Genomic DNA, 19,371 nt, shown 5'->3' with positions numbered 1-19,371 from the left:
GACAAAACTTCTTGAAGAACTTGTAGAGAGTCATGTGCTATATAGAAAAGAATACTGCAGTCATTTTATCATGTATCATCATACTGTTCCCTGGTAATTAAAATGCATGACATTTGAGAGTCGCACAACCAGCCAACAAATACCATCGACATAAAACTGTTGTGGTTCTTTTGTTTTCCGAAGGGAAACGTAGATAACTACTATAAGAAACTGTACTAGGTTTTGGGACCAATAAATGTAGTGGAACCCACGTCTAAGCTTTTGGAGAGCAAGCAGGCCGAGCATCCATTAATACACTGGTAAAGCAGTATCCCCAAGTAGATGTCTCAGCTGCAGACAAGCCGAGAAGCTAATCTTCCTTAATTGCAAGATAGATAGGAATAAAAGCTACAGTACTTTCGTCAGATATTAATCTTCCCTGACTTCTATAATCTGCAAAAATACATAAAAACTGTTTACTGCATCAACGTGCATTTGTGTTGAGCATACTTAAGTCAGATTTAGATTTAATATCTGTCTCTGGAGAAAGTGGACAAGATTTAATATGTTGTTCTGATGGAAGACAGTGCTGCAAAAACAGTAAATTCATGGAGATGTCAACGTACAAGCTTTTATCATCTCTCCTGCAATCATGTACGCACTGAAATGCATGACGCTCCCCCCCCTCCCCCTGAAACATTTAATCGTTTGAGACCGAGCAATAAAAATCTGGTCCTTTCTCTGGGCTTGGCTGGTCAAAAGCTTCATGTCCCGCCACCACTCAAAAATCCTTGCCACAAGGAAGCACTGAATCCTTCAGCGGTGGTTTGAACTTGAGGGGATGATGGTTTTGCATACACGCATATATATAGCCATCCACTGCTGCTCCCTTTTCTTTGTCCTCGGGAATTAGGGTTTGAACTGGTGTTCATCCTCCCTGTTAGGGTTTGAAGAGTGGCAACTTCAACTTTCATCATCTTCGTGGAAGGGATACATTTCTGAATCACAGCAACACTTGGGTGATAGGCCACCAGTTGAGCGAATCTTTGGAGTCATATCAGTGATATCATACATAGAAAAATGAAAGGGCATGTACTGATAGATAGGTGGCAAACATTCCAAGCGGAGACATCATGCGTGCTTGTCTGTACTGAGATACGTACGCTCACTTACGGCGAGACATCATGCATGCATGAAGTGGTCCTCTTGATGGGGGAATCATCATCATCACCATCACATGGCCACCCTCCTGTGTCTTCGGGTGCAACGATACAGATAATCCATGGCACGGATGGATGTTCTACGTCAGGCCTGCGCATGCATGGGCTATGATGGGTCCCGACGGACCTCGTCGTCGCCGTCGTCGTCGCCCTCGGCGCCTCATCGTGCTCGTCGTGTCCTCGGCCAGATGTCTTCGAGGGGGCGGTGAGAAAGCAGACGTATATCCTTCTGCTAATCGAACAATGTATACAATTAACAGGGCCTGAAGGCACTTTCATGCAGCAGAAAAATAACTCTTCTTTGTTGTTAGTCTCTCAAAGGATTCAGTGCTCTTATCATCTGAAAAAGCCTGCCAAAACTTGCTGTGACATTAAAAAGAATTTTCATTAACGCACATCACGCTTACACGTCAATTCAAATTTGAGATTTATCATTTATGCAATATATCTCAATAGAGATTTACTTCTATTTAGCAAAAAAAAAAAGCCTGCCTAATTAGCTTCTCCTAAATACTTCTACCAATTGAACATTCTATATATTCTTCTTTGTCATTAGACTCACATGTTCATGATTCAGAAAATATACAATCTTATTTTACAAACTCAGAAAAACTGCCAATCTTTTTCTGTGACTGACAAGTACTGCTGCTAATTGACCATTTTAATTACTGTTGAGATTTTAATTACTGTTGAGATTTACTTCTATTTAGAAATTGTTTTACATAAAGCACTACATGTGTAGTGCTTACATAAAATAAAAAATTATATAAGATACACGAGACAATCTAACGTAAGAGAGATCGAGATATCTTAATATTACAAATGGTGACGAAGGAGATCTCACAATCTCTTCTTTAGCTATACTCCACACATGGATGAAATGATGACGGATCTCATCTCGTAGTACGTTCTTTTCTCACTTTTATACCATCATGTAACAACAAAATAAGAAAGGGTCAGCCCCTTTTATTGTCCTTACAACCCAAATAGGGGCTAATGGTAAGGGAAGAAACAGGATGAGAAGATAAGAGGTAGGTGACCAAAGGAGTTTAGCTCATGACCCTTTGGTCTCTCTCTTATTTATTGAAAGCTCTCTCAACTTAATCATAATGAATCTTGCTATATTAGGTATTGGATCTTCAACTACTTATCATGACATATTAGATACTAGATCTCCATCTAATTATCCTTAGCTTAATGGAAATTAGATCTCTATCTAAATATATATATTATAAGCTTTTATTGGATTTCACCCAATAGATTTAATAAAACAGGGGTTTATTGGATATCGTATATCTAATCATCTATTCGTCACATCATCCACCATTTATGTGTGACCCTCTAAGCCTGATACCGAGCTAGTTGTGAGTTGCACTAGTCAGAACTCTTTCTGACTCAGTAAATTATTATCCTCATAATAATTCACTTAACTCATCAACTACGACTACAATCATAGTATAGCACTACACCATAGTCCCTAGACAGTATAGGAGGATCTAATCTATTAGACTTATTTGCCCTCAGTTACCGTGTATTTAAAGTCTTTCATCCATCTAATATCCCAGAGATCGTATACCGGGTATGGTATTATGAGGCCTATATGAAATCTATACGAGACTTACTTTAATCATATTCTTTCGTAAAACTCTTTCTCTCTTACTCTGAATCTCATGCTTATTGGATTCATCATGATCCGATTAACCCTGGCTAGAGATTTGCCTAAGTGAGAACACACAAGATATTTCTCTTATGATACCGAGAATAGATAATCCTCTATTGATACTTAATTGTATTCATAAGATTGAATATCACTTCCGACCAATTGTGCTAAATTTGAAACTTTCATACATATAAGTCTGATATCAAAGAATAAAGTACTCAAATAAAAAATCTTTAATATCTAAAGTGTATGGACCATATATACGACTAATCACTATCAAACGATGAGGTATCATTAATCATCCAACATTCCATAAACGGATCATTTAGTAAATTTATTCTCAAATAAGCACTTGCACTATATTCTCAAATATACGAATATTTAGCAATATATGTTTATAAGTGAATTAGGCACACTATCATGATCTTATTATAATCCAATTCTCATCGCACATATTCATCCCATTTCATCATTTGTCTTTTTTTCATTTACCTATGGTGATTAAGATTTAGGAGGAGAAGAAGAAATGAGGTTATAGAAAAAGAATAAAAAGATTTTATTAAAATTAAATTATAAAATAAAACAATATACATCTATTAATACAAAAAAATAATTTAGAAATATTCAAAATTTGGGTGCTAAATAACAAAAAGAGATGGTAAATATTAATCTCCTTTTATATTTGGCATTGCCCGTGAGCATCGTGGATCCATCGTAGCCGTCCGTTTGTTTGGATCTTCGTCAGGTCGTTAGCATAAGCACGCAAACCCCTTCTCCCTCCCTCTCCAGTAGGTTTCTCGCCGCCGCTCGATCGCTTGCGCTCGTTCTCCTCGCTCTCGTTCGTGGGCTTGAAAACGGGTAGCTGCGCTCGTCTCTCTAATGGAGATCCAGCAGGATGTTAAACTCTTCAACCGCTGGTCTTTCGACGACGTCGAGGTTCCGTCTTTTCCTACTAAGCGACCCTTTTTGCGTGGCTCATATTACTCTGTTTACTTCTCGTCGCGCCGCGCCCGGTTGTTGTCCTACTCTTAGATGATGCGATTAACAGCTTCGGTGCAAGATCGAATTGAATTACGACATCGTGTCCGTAATCCGTTTGAAGTACTTGCGATGAGGAAGCTCGTAGACTTCTTCGTTTTGTTTTCTATTACCGCACAAAACTTTTGATTCTTTTTTCTTATTGCCTGTTAAAATGGTTGTATCTTGGTGGTTCTTGTTTTCTGGCAAGCTTCCTCCGCAAGAGGCTCTGTAGGAAACAAGCTCTTTCTTCTTTGGTTTCAACACAAGGAGTGTGAAGAAAGTTCAACCATACAACATTTTAAAGTTCAAGGCGGTGAACTAATCCAAAATGCGATTTACAATGAAGATTTAAGAAGAAATTTGTCAGTATTCTTGTTTATCAGATAATTGAAAGGATTGGTAAGATTGTGGACGGGTATACGATGACATTGATGAAAGGGACAATCTTTGATCCTTCTTTAGTTGGAAGCATTTCTAGGAGTAAATGTCGATTGCAGGTTCGTGGATTTTGACCATAGATGTCGTTTTTAATCTTTCTGGGAAGGGGCTCAAAGTGTGAGAACGCTATTATACAGCTCTGGGGTTATTAGCTTGGGTCTATTAGTTTTGGCACAAATAGTCTGGAGTTGGTTCCATGGTATCTGCATGTAATGTTGTGTATTTGAATGCTGTTGCTTCATATTTACTTCCTGATATATTTTTAATTGGTGTTCCAAGGGGTTTGGAATTTTCAGCATGTTTTTGGAATGTTGATAAAAAAATGGGCGGCTCATTGAATGAGCAATGCATTTAGCCTTATTTTTGCAAGCAAAATGGCTATTTTGATGGCTTGAACCCTAGTCACCTAGATCAGAAATGAGCAATCTTGTTGTGGCACTCTTGTCGTCATGTTCTTGAAATGTTTATGTACATCCAAAATGTAAGGGAATGATGCAGTCTTGTTCACCTCTACCATGCACTAAGACTTGCCCTCTTGCTCTTGAAATGTTTGTGTACACCCAAAATGAAAAGTGATGATGTAGTCCCATGGCCCTATTAATGCATTATGCTTTAACCAAGCAATGATATTTGTTAGATTTTCAATATCTGAAAAGCTGTTATCATTGTCCCATTGTGTATTGCCTGTTAAGACTAGTAATCATCATTCACCGTTTGTTGCTTTAAGTTAACGCCAATCTCAATTTGTTCTCCTAGTACATCTGCTATCGGTAATGAGATTAATCCCATTCTCCACAAAATGCAGGTCAGTGACATTTCACTTGCAGATTACATTGCAGTGACTCCTCCAAAACATGCTACCTATCTTCCACATACTGCAGGAAGATACTCGGCTAAGAGGTTCCGTAAGGCTCAATGCCCAATTATTGAAAGACTTACCAATTCGTTGATGATGCATGGTCGTAACAATGGGAAGAAGCTAATGGCTGTTCGCATTATTAAACATACAATGGAGATCATTCATTTGCTTACTGATGCAAACCCAATTCAAGTAATTGTGGATGCAATCATTAACAGGTAATTCAGCTAATTTTTAAATCTCATTGATACATATGAGCATCTTTTACAAGTGAGGAAACTTACATCATTCTGCACAAGTCTTTAATTGCTATTTCTTAACTACTGTTGAGAAGGATGCACAATATACATGTTTGAGACCAACAAAAGGTAGCAAAATAAAGAAACAAAACAGAAGTACAAGCTGTAATTTTAGTAGCTTGTGTCCTCATGCATATCAGGGATGTGTTCTAGTTTTTATTTATTCGTCCACTCTCTGGAAAATAATGAAGTTCTCTCAAATTTCAATCCGTTGTTCCATTCCAATTATTTCATGGAATACCTAGTTATTTGGAACTCTAGGAAATGAGAGAACAAGTTCATGGTAGGAAATTCATTTCTGCCACTTGGCACTGAAAATGAAAATGCTAGAACGGAATTGTATATACAGGGTTTCTCTCGCCCTGGCTTTTGTTATTTCCTTACGCCAACCAAATATTTTTTTACCTTTTTTTTCTCCTATTGTTGTGTGCTTGTTTGCTTCTTTATGTTCCTTGGAGATTAAATAGAGCCTAGATATCTCTCCTTGCAAAACATGAGCATGATGTCTTACTGAAAAGGACATTAGATAGTTAATATTTGGTTGCCATATAATCGTTAGTTTCTTTTAGCGAAAGGAGAAAAGTTTTGTTATATCTATTTCATCAGACAGAATTCCTAGTTCGCCCTTAAAATTTTGGCACAACTAGATTTTTTTATTTTTTTTACAGCTGAGAAGTAGCTTTGGTACTAGTTGAATGTGCTACAAGTGGACATCGAGGATTGAAGAAACTTTAGTGGTAACAATTTGGAAAATGGTAATCGTCATCTCAGCAAAGTTTACATTTTTGCTGACCCAATTGCAGGGAGATCAAAACCATCCTTTTTTCACTTCAAAGAATTCTCAAGCAAGCAGGGTATATGTCTGTCTAGCGACTTGTGGTTGCTGGTACAGTACTGTGATCCATCCACATGGGAGTACAAGAAGAGAACTGAACTTTGCATAGATATCTTTACTTGGAAGCCTCCTGTGCTGATTGTCGCATGCCGCACTGGCACAGTTTGAGAATGGGAGTGTTTCACCAAGTTGGAAATTTTGTTTTCAAGTTAATAAACTGTAGTTATTTTCTGTTGAAGTTGGTTTGACTTTGTAAGGTCAAAATTCACTTGGCAGATTTATACTGATTCAATTTAGAGCCTGCCCAGGACTCTGCAGTGCTAGTTTTTGATGCCACAATCAATTTGTTGACCATAGCACACTAGAGGTTCTCTGATGCATATGATGTCATAATTGTTCTTTTTTAATTGTTGCTTTCTGGTTATGAATTTCTATCTAGATATTAACTGCTGTATTTTTCTGGTGCTTTGCTCCTATGGTTGAATGTGCTAATTCTTGGAGATGGGCATATTTCTTATGCTGTTATTTTCATATCAGTGGTCCAAGGGAAGATGCAACTCGAATTGGGTCTGCTGGTGTCGTTCGACGACAAGCTGTTGATATCTCACCATTGAGGCGAGTCAACCAGGCAATCTACCTCCTCACCACTGGTGCCCGCGAAAGTGCTTTTAGAAACATTAAGACGATTGCAGAGTGCCTCGCTGATGAATTAATTAATGCGGCAAAGGGTTCTTCCAACAGGTAAGACTTTCAAGAGCTTCTCATCTTTCCAATGCACTGTTATCACATCAACTGACTATAATGGCATGTTTCGGACAGCTATGCTATCAAGAAAAAGGATGAGATCGAACGAGTTGCCAAGGCGAATCGTTGATCTCAGTATGCTATGCCATCATCCTTGTAGCTTCGCATCGCTTCGTTCGTCTCCTATTTTCTGTATTCTCAATCCACATGAAGATTTCCTTTAGCTAAACAAGGAGGTTGTTGCAGGATTGACTTATGGTATTCGGCAACTATTTCATTTTTGTTATGTATTGCGGAGCTGAAAATTCTGTTGTTTGCTGCTGACTAATTTAGTTGATAGATCATTTAAAAACAAGTAACAGTTGCATGTTTGCAGTCTACATAATGGCTTGAAATGTTTCTCGTAAATTCGATTTGAAGAGTAATCATATTTTAACCGTTGATTATTTCTTATGTTTGCAATGCTTTCTTAATGTTCCAGCCGAGTTAGGAATCTATATATTAAGGTATTCCGAGTCTATTTAACCTTATTGGATGGATTCATGCATCACTGAACGAGGCATCGCGTCTCTTCATCTGAGTTCCCCTTATACTGCAGCTGTTATTATCATTTATTTCATCGTTCTATGTAACACAGGCGTTACAAACTTGCAATGCCGGGTTATCGTCGTCATGCCGACGCCACGCTGACGTAAGTGGGTGAGGATGGTTAGTTGACTTCGGAAGACGGAGGTCATTCTCAAGGTCAAACCAAACCGTCGTACACCCTCCGCCTTTGTCCTCCGTCGTCTTCCAGTTTTTACTGACCGGGAACCTACCCATTCCGACCCTCGTACCTGAAGAATAACCGGGACCCACCTCAATGGTTAGTGGGTCGCTCTTATGCGTCTCTCCTCCGGGCCCCGCGTGGCAGGTGTGAGTAGAACTTTTCCCCACTTTCCACCACAATTGTCCCATCTATTTCATATTTACTCAAGACTACACTTTCCCCACCTACGATTCCATCGCGCCCGTCCAAGCGTGACGTGCACGCACCCGGGTGTTGCTTTTCTTCCTTCTTTTCACCGTGGGCCCCGTCGCGGGTGTTCGTCTGTGTGATCGGCTTTCGGTGTCTTTTCCTTTTCGTTTTGGACGCAAAGAATGCAGCCAAGAGTGCGTCCCTCCGTTTCCACGGGGAGCAGCAGAACAGGCACAAGAAATCCCTCTGGCCCCCACATTAGCAGCAAATAAATGTTTCCCACGCGTTCGTAACTCCTCTACTCCAACGTTCCCGCGAGAACAACATACACACTGTTGCCTTCCACCCTTCCGCCTCCCGCTTGTGAGTTCGCTATAAAGCGAGCTTTAAGCTTTCCTTCCCCCGCCTACCACCACCGTTGGCAATCCACAGTATAATTAGGCCTCTGTTTGAAGCTTTTCCTCTATTTGCTTCTATCCCCTCACTTCATTATTAATCCCATTTCCACCGTTTCAAAGAGAGACACGAGGAAGAAGAAGAAGATGATGATGATGATGAGGAGGATGATAAGTAGGGCTTTGCTTGGACCAATGGCCGCTTTAGGGTTTCGCTTATCTCTACTCCTTCTCCTTTCCGCCGTAGGATACGCAGGCGCTGCCGGTGCGTGCTCCTCCGTGGCCTTCTCCTCGAACCGCGTCTATGCCGCCTGTAGCGACCTCCCCCGCCTTTCCTCCTCGCTCCACTGGTCCTACGACAACGCCTCGGCCACCCTCTCCCTCGCGTTCGTCGCGCCGCCCGCGAAGCCGGAGGGGTGGGTCGCGTGGGCGATCAACCCCACCGGCGACGGCATGAGTGGGTCCCAGGCCCTCATCGCGTTCCACCAGCCGGACGGAGCGATGGGGGTGCAGACGTACAACATCACCGGGTACGGGCCCATCGCGAAGGGGCCGATCGACTTCAAGACGTGGGATCTGGCGGCCGAGTCCTCCGGCGGAGTCACGCGGCTCTACGGGAAGATGAAGCTGGCGGCAGGGACGAGGGTTGTGAAGCAGGTGTGGCAAGTGGGGTCGGCGGTGGCGAATGGGGTTCCCCAAAAGCACGACTTCCTGCAGGACAACCTGCAGTCCAAAGGAACGGTGGATCTCGTTCAGGGAGCGGTCTCCCTGTCCGGGGGTTCCACTACCAGAAAAAGGAACGTGAGTAAAATTTTTGCGAACCCTCTTACTATTTCCCTAAAAGATCTTCTCTTTTGGCAGGGAGACAATTGACGTATATTAAAGTTATTCCTTTTGGTCGACTTGAAGTCAATATTTTAGGTAGAATATTGAAATGAACTTTTTAAGAGGAGATTTTTGGTAGAAAATTTTACAAACTCTATTGGGAATATGAATCTAATTTCTATTATTTCTTCAAAATTTTAATTTTCGAACTTATGATATGGAAAATAATATGCTCGCGTCCTTTTTGTGAGATTTTCTGGTGGTTTGATTGTTTACATGGGCTCTGTTTTACGATACATGATGTAGTGTTGTCTACTTGTAAGAGTGTTTTTTCCTTTTTTTTCCCCTGTCAGTTGTTCTTCCTCAAATTTTAGCTCTCGCTTGTTTATGTTTGCACAATGCTGTTTTTCCATCTTCTATTACCAGAACTCTTAATAGAGATTCATTTCGTGTACACACTGTTTAACTCCATTTCTCCACTCTTTGACTGTGGTCTTCTGTAATCAACTTCGAGAATTTACTATTTTGTTTTATTTTTGTACATTTTTTTCTTGTGTAATTCTGTGCTGTATCTGCAATCTTCTTTTTTTTGTCACTTTTTATAGTTTGAATAGGAGAAATTTTCATTTCTTATCACCATAATTCATTCAGGAATATGTCTTTCATGTAAATAAGGTTCTAATGGGTAAATCTTTTCTGTTCCTTATATGTTATTATAACTCTTGTTACCAGTCGCCATCCTTCAACTCTGCTCTCTAAATAGATGTTCTGTATGTCTCCATCAGTACATATATGGGTTGATTTCTTTCAAGCATGTGGCACATTTAAAGTGTGCATCATGCCAGACAATCACATTTTGATATGGAATGGGAATGGTTCTCTCAACATTACTGATTGAAATGGAAATATATTGTTGTCGTTTACCAAGTTTTAGCATGCTCTAACTGCTGATATCGTGCCTTTCAAGTTTGGCATTCGCGATAATCCCATCCCAGTATGGTCTGGGAATGATTATCTGTATATTTCTGATTAAAATGGAAATATATTCTTGTCATTAGCAGAGGTTTTGCATGCTAGAACTGCCACAATTAGGAAAACGACTTGGCGGATGGACTAATTACAATGCAACAATACAAAAAAGATAATTGAGGTTTGGTAAACCAATCTACGGTATTTGAAGATATCAAATTGAATGTGATAGACAAACCAAGAATGTCTGTAGTTGGAACCCAATTGTGATTTACTAGTAGCTAAATTGAACTCCGCTTAGGTACTGATGCTTCTATTTCCTAATTATTACAATGATTACAAACACATCTGAATGTTCAGTAATTGCCTGCTATATAGGTGCATGGAGTTTTGAACTCTGTGAGTTGGGGGATCCTGCTTCCGATTGGTGCGATCTTTGCTAGATATCTGAAAACATTCAAGTCTGCAGACCCTGCATGGTTTTATCTCCATGTATCGTGCCAGATTATCGGCTATGGTGTTGGAGTTGGTGGCTGGGCTACTGGCCTCAATCTCGGAAGCAAATCTAAGGGTATCCAGTATACCACCCACCGGAACATTGGCATAGCCCTTTTCTCTCTTGCAACCTTACAGGTAAGAACAAACATCTCTTCTTTTGATGTGTCAACAAAAACTGGCACATATGCTCTTATATATGTATCACACACACAATGCATTTTCCCATATGCCCAACCTAGCAGGCAGACAGTGGTGAAATAGGTTTAGTTTCTCAAGAACTTAAGTACTTTTTACTGAGATTCTTTCTGTTGAATTTTTAAAATCTTTGATGGTTTGATTTTTCTTATGGCTTAATTCTTTTGCTTAATAGGTTTTTGCACTATTTATGAGGCCGAGTAAGGATAACAAGTACAGATTCTATTGGAACATCTACCATTACTTGGTAGGATACACTGTCATTGTCTTGGGCATTGTCAATGTGTTCAAGGGCCTCAAGATCTTGAGTATTGATCATAAATGGACAGTGGGTTACATCATTGCAATTTGCATTCTTGGTGGTGTTGCCTTGTTCTTGGAGGTTGTTACCTGGCTTATAGTTCTCAAGAGGAAGTCCGAGAACCCTACAAAACCTTCTGATGGATCCAACTCTAATGGTGTGCAACGTCCATTGTCTGTCTGATCGATCCATCGATCTACTGTTCACCCTTGTGTCGCTTACTTCAAAATTTTAGCTTCTTCTCTTTTTGTTTGGGTGGGAAGGGTGAGTATCCTTATTGTACTATATTTTGTTTACAGGTTTGATAGCGATAAATTAAAATAATGGTGCAAATTTTCAGGGCTTTTGTCCGTATATTTAATCGATGGATTTAGAATATTATATCAAATGTTTTTTCTTGTGGTAGTGTTTCCAGTTTCAAATCTTTGTCCCTAAGACCACTTCTGAGTTGATCATATATATATATATATATATATATATATATATATATATATATATATATATATATAATTTAGTTTTTAGTTAAAACTAATATAGGAAAGGATCCAACGAGTGAATCCGTTGGACCACTCTATGTACTATCGATCGAAACTTACGAGTAACTCAACAAAATTCTTACATTATTGTATTATTATATTGTTTATTCAATTCAATAATTTGTTGGGAAAATAAATACTTTGGAATCAAATATGAAAATCTCATTATCGCAATCTTGTCTACGTTCATAAAAAATCAAAATTCTTTGTCATATTATATATATATCCTTTCACATAAGAAGAGCAAAAAAAAATAATTAATTAATTATTGTCCTTTATTATTTCCATGAATCCAAAAAATTTCTAATTATTTTTTAATATTTTTAATTTATTTAAATTTAGAGACGATAGATAGTTAGGTTTGGTAATAGGAAGGATGCGCTCTGTTCTGCCCGTAGATTAATCGATCGCGTTGTAAGAGAAGGCGGCGTCGATCCACACACCTCGAGTAGCAAGGCCTTTTGGTGGTTCTCCTCCTCGCCATCATGCGTCGTTCATTATCTAGAGGTCGGTCTCACTCGTCGGCTCGGCGGAATGGGGTCTGTTGACGCTGGCTGCCTCGAGGACGAGCTCGAGAACGGGGCCGGATTGGAGGTGGCCGCGGCGGCAGAGATGGGGTGCGAGTCGGGGATGGAGGACGCTGTGCGGGTCTTGCTGCAGAGCCTTGGGGAAGACCCCGAGCGGGAGGGCCTCCCGAGGACGCCCCATCGCGTGGCCAAGGCGTTCCGTGAAGGAACCACGGGTTTGTGCTCGCTTTCTATTTACAGATCCGTTGTTTTCCTTTGCTTAGATCTATTGGTTGGTCGGTGTCGCTCGGTCATTCTGGGATCGGAGCGTGACTTTTCAGTTTGTTCGTTGTGCAAAGATGGATTTTTTACCTTCCCCTTCGTGGATCCCTGGCGATTGAGTGGTTATAGAAATCTCGCCTTTCCTTTTTCTTTGTTTTCGTGATCTGCATGTTTACTATTGGTATCGTGTCTTGAAGGAAAAAAGAGGACCTTTTTCTTTCTTTGTTATAAAAGATGGAACCTTTAGCTTTGAATCTGTGGTGGCGCTCTCGGGGGTTGCTAGTTATTGCCAAGCCGTTCCCTTTATGTTCAATTTTAGTTTGTTCATCTGCTTATTAATTCTTGGTGCTCTGTTTACTGGGACAGAAAGAAAGTGATCCGCAATAGATTCCTCAATTTGAGTACAAATAAAATGGTTCACAATTGTTTTGTTTGTTAGCTATAAATTCTGTATTTACACAAAAAAAAAAAAAAAATCTTCTGGGCTTATACACTTGAGCTTTTAGCATTCATTTTATGTATACAAAAAAAAAAAAAAAAATTTGTGGTCTAGGGTGCTTGTACCCTTGAGCTCTTAGCAGTTATCTTGTGTAGATTTTGAATCTAATCTTCTTTCCCATGTAGTGTTATTCTCATTACCGGGTCATCTTTTTTGCTTACTTGAGTGTTGGAGTTTGTGATAGTGATTCATCCTTTTTACCAAATAGGGAATGCTCTATGGCGATTTATGCCACTTGCCAATATTAAACATTCTTATCGTGTTTCATGAGATTGTGCTACCCTTTTCAGAATGTTTGATAATTTTGGATACTAATTTACTTCTGCAGAAAAATGTTTGGTTGGTGTTTTTCCATGTCAATTATCTATGTTTCAAGAATGCACTGCTTGTCAGTTGTTTGCTATTTATCTGTGACATAGATCTTGTATTGTTAGTCTTTGTGATCCTCATGAATTTATTTAATTCAAAGGATTTGTATCTGTTAGAGATCGTAACTTTGGCTAGCCAAAGCTTCCTTACCCTTGAATACCACAGGAAACATGAGAATGATATTAATTTATTTTCTTTAATTTTGCCAATTCTTTTTACTTGATAGTTAGCAGATGTTTATTAGTTACTGCATGCTTCCTTGGCTGGAGGATTTCTGTGCATTAAGAATTTGATGTTTAAAGCATATATCTCCTGTCAGTTGCATCATGCTTTGCTACATATGTTGCTCACAATTACTACATGACATTTTAAGAAAGGATTAATCATTGATCTTATCGAAATTTTGAATTCTCTGAAGTCTTTATGTAGTCCATTTCGTTTTGTGTTAGGTTACAAACAGAAAGTAAACAACATTGTACGAGGTGCCTTGTTTCCAGAAGCTGGGTTGGAGCCTGGAAAGGTCACGCAGGAAGAGCTGGTGGACTAGTTGTTGTTCATGACATCAATCTATTCTCGTACTGTGAATCTTGCTGCTTCCATTCAGTATCCAGTGCCATGTTGGTTATGTGCCATCTGGAAAGCGAGTTGTGGGCCTAAGAAAGATGTCCCGAGTTGCAGATGTATATGCAAGGAGGCTTCAAGACCCACAAAGGCTGGAAAATGAAGTTTGTTCAGCACTGCACAACAGCATTAAGCCGGCTGGTGTTGCTGTTGCTCTTCGATGTTGGCACATTCAATTTCCCTAAGCCCACAGTTGCAGTTCCACCTTTACATACCCATCCAAATTAGATATGCAAGGCTGGGAACAAGTTTTAGTTTTTTCAAGTTCTGGAGTTCTTACGGAAGAGAGAATCTCTTTGTAGGATGACTTCTTGGCACTTCTGAAGTTAAAAGGTGTGCACATTACCAGAGGAGATGCAAACCTCTCTCCTGTTTCTTCTTGGTGTCCATCAAGGTCTCTGGAGATATCTTTGTGCAGTGGGCATTGCCCAAGGAGCACCCAAAATGGTAAGACTTCTTCCAAGACTGGAGTTACACATGCTGCCATGGTGGCTGCGGTAGCTTCCATTCTCCATTCTCTTGGTGATGATCCATTATGGGAAGAACTCGTGGGCACCCCATATCGTTATGTGCAATGGCTTATGAATTTTAAGAGTGCTAACTTGGAGTTAAGACTGAATGATCATAGTAAAATGAGTCCCTGTGGTGTGATGGATGGAAATGTTACCTGCCTGAATGAGATCCAATCTGTGTTGAACATCCCTTTCTGTTCGCAGTGCGAGCACCATCTCCTACCTTTCCGTGGTGTTGTTCACGTAGTCTACTTGAATAAACAAGAAGGTAAATGTATCGAGCAATCTGTTTTGCAGTCAATTGTTCGTTCCTTTGCTTGCAAGCTTCAAGTGCAAGAGAGATTAACCAGGCAGATAGCAGAAGCAGTATATTCTATCTTCAATAGTGGAGTAATGGTTGTTGTGGAAGCCCACCATATCTGCATGATATCAAGAGGGATTGAGAAAGTAAGAAGCAACACAGCTAGAATTTCTGTTTTGGGTCAATTTTCTACTGATCCAAGAGTCAAGAATTTATTTTTGCAGACAATTGCAGATAGCACTCCTTCTGAGGTGTGATCTTGTTTGATTACATCTGAAAATTTTTAGATTTGATGATACATTTTTCCTGTTCATGCTGAAGAAGAATGTCAAGAATGATTCATGAATGGAAATAGAATCCAATTGCCAAGTAAGCGTATGCTTTTGGTGCTACCATCATTTTTCTGTTAAATTTTCAAAAATTCACTAGCCTTGTGGCTTTAGGGGCCCTTCAACATCAAATTCGAGAAAATGACTTTGTTTTACATCATCTCTAGCATAATATTGAAGAATAATCTTAAAGAAAATTGATTTTCACTTGTATTAATCTGGTATCTAAAGCATCCATCCAATGGTATTGTTTATGGAGGGAAATAGTTGTATAAGACATGGCTAACCATTATGTTTAATTAATATATTGTTCATTTTTTGTGTCTCAAGAGAAATACATGTTATTCAATCTTGTTTCGTAAATGTGGCTTTTCTTTCTTGTATTTTCATTAGTCTTATTGTAGGATCCATCCTTTGGGATCAAAATGTTAGTTTATTCATTGTTCAAAGATGGATTTTCTAGTTGGAGTTTTATGGATTCTCAGTGATTTGGTGGTTATTGCAATTGATGCTCTCTTTTTCTTTTATCTTTCTTCCTTTTAACATGTTATGCTTATCCGCTCTTAGAACTGTCTTTTGAACAAAACAAAATATTATATTTCTTGACTTTCTCGATCTTTTTGGCTAATTTGACTGCTATAGTTTGTTTACAATGATATGTCCTTTTCCCAATTAAGGAATGCTATCTTCTACTATGAATTATGTCTCTGGCAGTGTTGAACATGCTTAGTGTTCCATGCTGCTGCATTGGGAATCCCCAAATGTTTTAGTTCTCCTTGGGATGATATTCGTTTCTTGTGCCTTGGCATTTATCTGTGAGATAGATCTTCAAGCTACCTTATTTAGTCTGTGATCTCAGAATTTTTTGATTCAAAAGATTTGAATATGTTATAGAACTTAACCTTGGCAAGCTGAAGCTTCCCTTTCATTTGAATCCCACTTGCAGCATTAGAATATCAGTATCGTGTTCTGCTAATAAAATGGCAAATACATTCTTTACAGGTTGTCAATGTTCATGAGTCCTTGCGCATTACCTCTGTTTCACTGAAATTTTCACTGTAGATCTTTAATATTTATTTTGGCTATTTATCTTTTTGGAACTCATTGATAGATATAAACATTGCCTAAATTGACAAGTCTGGTTCATTGATTTTGTGCTGTTTATTGCAAATATTGGCCCATTTAATCAGATTATGGACCTCTCCTCCGTATTGGCTGAGAGATGGAGTGTTGAAGATGAATTGTGCATCTTAAATTTGTACCGCATGTGAATATGTCAGCTTATTTGGGGATAAATATCTCTTCCCATACTCAGTTCTCTGTTTTTGGCTTCAAATATGGATTGATAGGGCTTGAGACGACTCTTCTGAACTCCTGTTCTGTTAGACTGGGGATATGCTAATACTTCACACTGCATCTGAAATCTGCACCTTGTCAATGGTTATATTCATCATTACACAATAATTTAGTTGATGTCAGTTACTTGATAGACACATTGCTGACACAATCAAAGCTCTGAAACAATACTGAAATTTCTGCAGAAATCTACACTTGTGATAGGGCCTTCCATCAGATAACAGAGTGTCATTCTATGCTGTCAGAAGTGTGTGCGTAAGTCTTTTTCTTTTCATGCTTTTCAAGTATTATCTTTTTGTTGTTGTTGAGATGATGAGAACAAGTGCAGTTATTACATTTAAGTTTTAAGGTTGCTTTCCTCTTATATCATTACTCACTGGAAGTGATGAGAACAAACAACTATTTTCCTTTGGTCATTTTACTGGAAGAGAATGATATTACTTACCAAATTGGTGCTATTTTTTGTTCTACTCGATGTTGTGTTGAGTGGCATTAATCTACAGATTTCAGCTAGAATGCTTTTATCTGATGATTGCATACACTTTTCAAGTGCCTGAATTAGAGCAGCCTCATGAGGACCAACCCAAATAGCTGTTATGAGGGTTGGTGGCTGGTACATCTTGATGACCTTAAATTATTGGGGTTACTGATGATAAATGCACATTTCAGGTAGATAAGAGTTGAAGTTTGTAGTAGTGAAGGATGTGGGTGCTGTGGAGCCATTAGGAGGTGGACATGAAATAGCATGATACATGATATATCACAGGTTGTGTGAGGATTATGGTTGAGGATATGAAATTGTCTTGGAGATTAAAGTGAAGTTCCTTGCTCCAAACAAGCAGGAAGCACAATAATCAACCTGACAAGATGATCACATAAGCAAGTAAATTTCCTTCCCCAGATGTATGTGTCAAATGACCCATGTTAGTATGTCCTACTGAAGCATAAAGCTTTCTGCTGCATGTGGTATCCACTAGGTCAGTACTTGCCAAATCTGTAAACAAATATTTGGCACATAATTCAGCATGCATCAGTAGAGTAGAGCTCTGAAGTAAGTATTCTAAATTATGTGCCAAATCTGTAAACAAATATTTGGCACATAATTTAGAATAGAGTTTCCAAGGAGGAAGCTTATATATGATTCAAGGAGAAACTTTATCTACTTGTAACATTAAAGATAACACAATGGCAACAATATTAGCCCACAGAGACTTAACCTAGTGGTATCATCCTCTACTTGATGAGGTTTAGGTTTGAGTACTTGCAGCTCTTGTTCTCAAGAAGAACAGACAGTTGTGCAAAATTTGATGGTGTAAATACCTACCTGGGTAAAGAGATCTTGAGAGAAAATCTTGCTTCATCTAAAATTACTAAAAAACAGTCTACCTCATTCTTAGATTCTTCTTGTTTAGAATCATAGAAGGAACCCAAAATGCTTGCCATAGAGGTTGCACAACCCAATCTGGATCACCTTTTACCACACCAACCACAGAAGTGGAGCCTATGACTCCATCAAAAGACACAGATGACTGTGACTATTCTCCATGCTCAAGTGGCCAACATCCTAATCCCATTTGTGACTCTTTTCATTGTTGGGTTCTTAACAGAAACTTCTGTTCATGTTCCACTACAAAATTATAAGCTCCTTTTACAGGAAATCCAGAAGGAAAGATCTGAACATGTGGAGGATTAATTTAGCAAGCAACTACTGGGAGGAAAGCCTTGGGAAGAACAGGAGCTTTTGGTTGTCTTCGTTTTGTCCAATTCCTCCTCAAATCGAGAGTTTGGGGCATGTGCAGTACTGATTTCTTTAATCAGCAGCTACAGTTCACCTTTTCCTGGACAACATGTGCAGTAAGGTACAAAAGCCTCAGCTTCCTCCTCTGTCAACTCTCATACTGCCATAGTCCAACTCTGACGACTTATCTGAGGCTTGCATTTGTATGTTTGTGGACTTCTCGAGTGGCGGATTTGAGGTCCAAGGCTCTGCAATCTCTACCGACAAAGCACTGATGTCACAAAGAGACATTTTTAAGTCTCCTCCTGTGTCCGAGAATCTAGTGGTGTGTCCCATGCCAACTCACAGTAGAGTGGCATCACCTGAGGCTATTCGACTTGTTTTGATTCTTCCTTCTTGCTTTTGCTTTGATTCACACTGCTTTCCTTTCTTCTACAAACTTGGGTGTTCATAGTAGTTTATCTGTTCTGTGATCTTAAGCTCCAGTGTGTGATAATGGATGGTAATTTGGCATTAGTGGCACCTTAAGATTTGACTACAAACAAATCATATATAAAAGTGAACTTTTTTTTTTTGTTTAAACAACAAAGTAAGAATATGCGGAAAAAAGAGAGAACACCAGTGCTTAAAATTTATATGATTTTGAGGCTTCATATGTTTGAAAAAATGGATTGAAATATCAGATCAAATCGAAAGATTATCTTAGCTAAAACAATGAAAAAAAAGGAAGAAATTGCCTATTGGGATTGTAAAGTTCAGCTGTCATTAATAATCAAATGAAAAGTTTATCATGGGGTAGGGAATAAACTTTGGTTTCGAAACTATACTCTATAAATCTGTTCTTGTGGGTTGAGGTGTCTTATTCCATCAGTACTGAAACTTTTTGTGGATCCATCATCAGATGAAGAAGCATATGGGAGAGAGAAGAGGCAGCAGGTTGTTCAGTCAATTCGATGGTCCGCAACACTCGTTTCCTCTCTAATTAATTCGTTAAGGTGGATCGATATAGTGGAAGGAGTCGGTGTCGATTGTGGCATGGCAAGTGGTCCGAGAGTTAGGTGCCCGACAACCCTGAGAGAAATAGATTCTGGTGTGTCAAGATAGATGCCTTGTCCTATTATTAGATT

At 39.1% G+C, this 19,371-nt stretch overlaps 2 protein-coding genes and 1 pseudogene across 2 annotated transcripts; all 3 read left to right on the top strand.

Annotated features, from left to right (window-relative positions):
- Window positions 1-3,636: 3,636 nt before the first annotated feature.
- LOC135680497 (small ribosomal subunit protein uS7-like) lies at window positions 3,637-7,500 on the top strand. The gene is made up of 4 exons (XM_065194451.1): window positions 3,637-3,795; window positions 5,123-5,394; window positions 6,848-7,051; window positions 7,130-7,500. Exons 1-4 carry the CDS (start codon window positions 3,739-3,741, stop codon window positions 7,182-7,184), a joined length of 588 nt encoding a protein of 195 aa, XP_065050523.1. The 5' UTR covers window positions 3,637-3,738; the 3' UTR covers window positions 7,185-7,500.
- A 913-nt stretch (window positions 7,501-8,413) lies between these two features.
- LOC135680496 (cytochrome b561 and DOMON domain-containing protein At4g12980-like) lies at window positions 8,414-11,534 on the top strand. The gene is made up of 3 exons (XM_065194450.1): window positions 8,414-9,208; window positions 10,580-10,834; window positions 11,070-11,534. Exons 1-3 carry the CDS (start codon window positions 8,555-8,557, stop codon window positions 11,376-11,378), a joined length of 1,218 nt encoding a protein of 405 aa, XP_065050522.1. The 5' UTR covers window positions 8,414-8,554; the 3' UTR covers window positions 11,379-11,534.
- A 561-nt stretch (window positions 11,535-12,095) lies between these two features.
- LOC135680495 (GTP cyclohydrolase 1-like) lies at window positions 12,096-18,723 on the top strand (annotated as a pseudogene).
- The last annotated feature ends 648 nt before the right edge of the window (window positions 18,724-19,371 follow it).

Source organism: Musa acuminata, chromosome BXJ1-8 (assembly GCF_036884655.1).
Source record: "Musa acuminata AAA Group cultivar baxijiao chromosome BXJ1-8, Cavendish_Baxijiao_AAA, whole genome shotgun sequence".
Classification (NCBI taxonomy): Eukaryota; Viridiplantae; Streptophyta; class Magnoliopsida; order Zingiberales; family Musaceae; genus Musa; species Musa acuminata.
The sequence above is the reverse complement of the archived record's forward strand: the minus strand, read 5'-3'. Positions and strand labels throughout refer to the sequence as shown.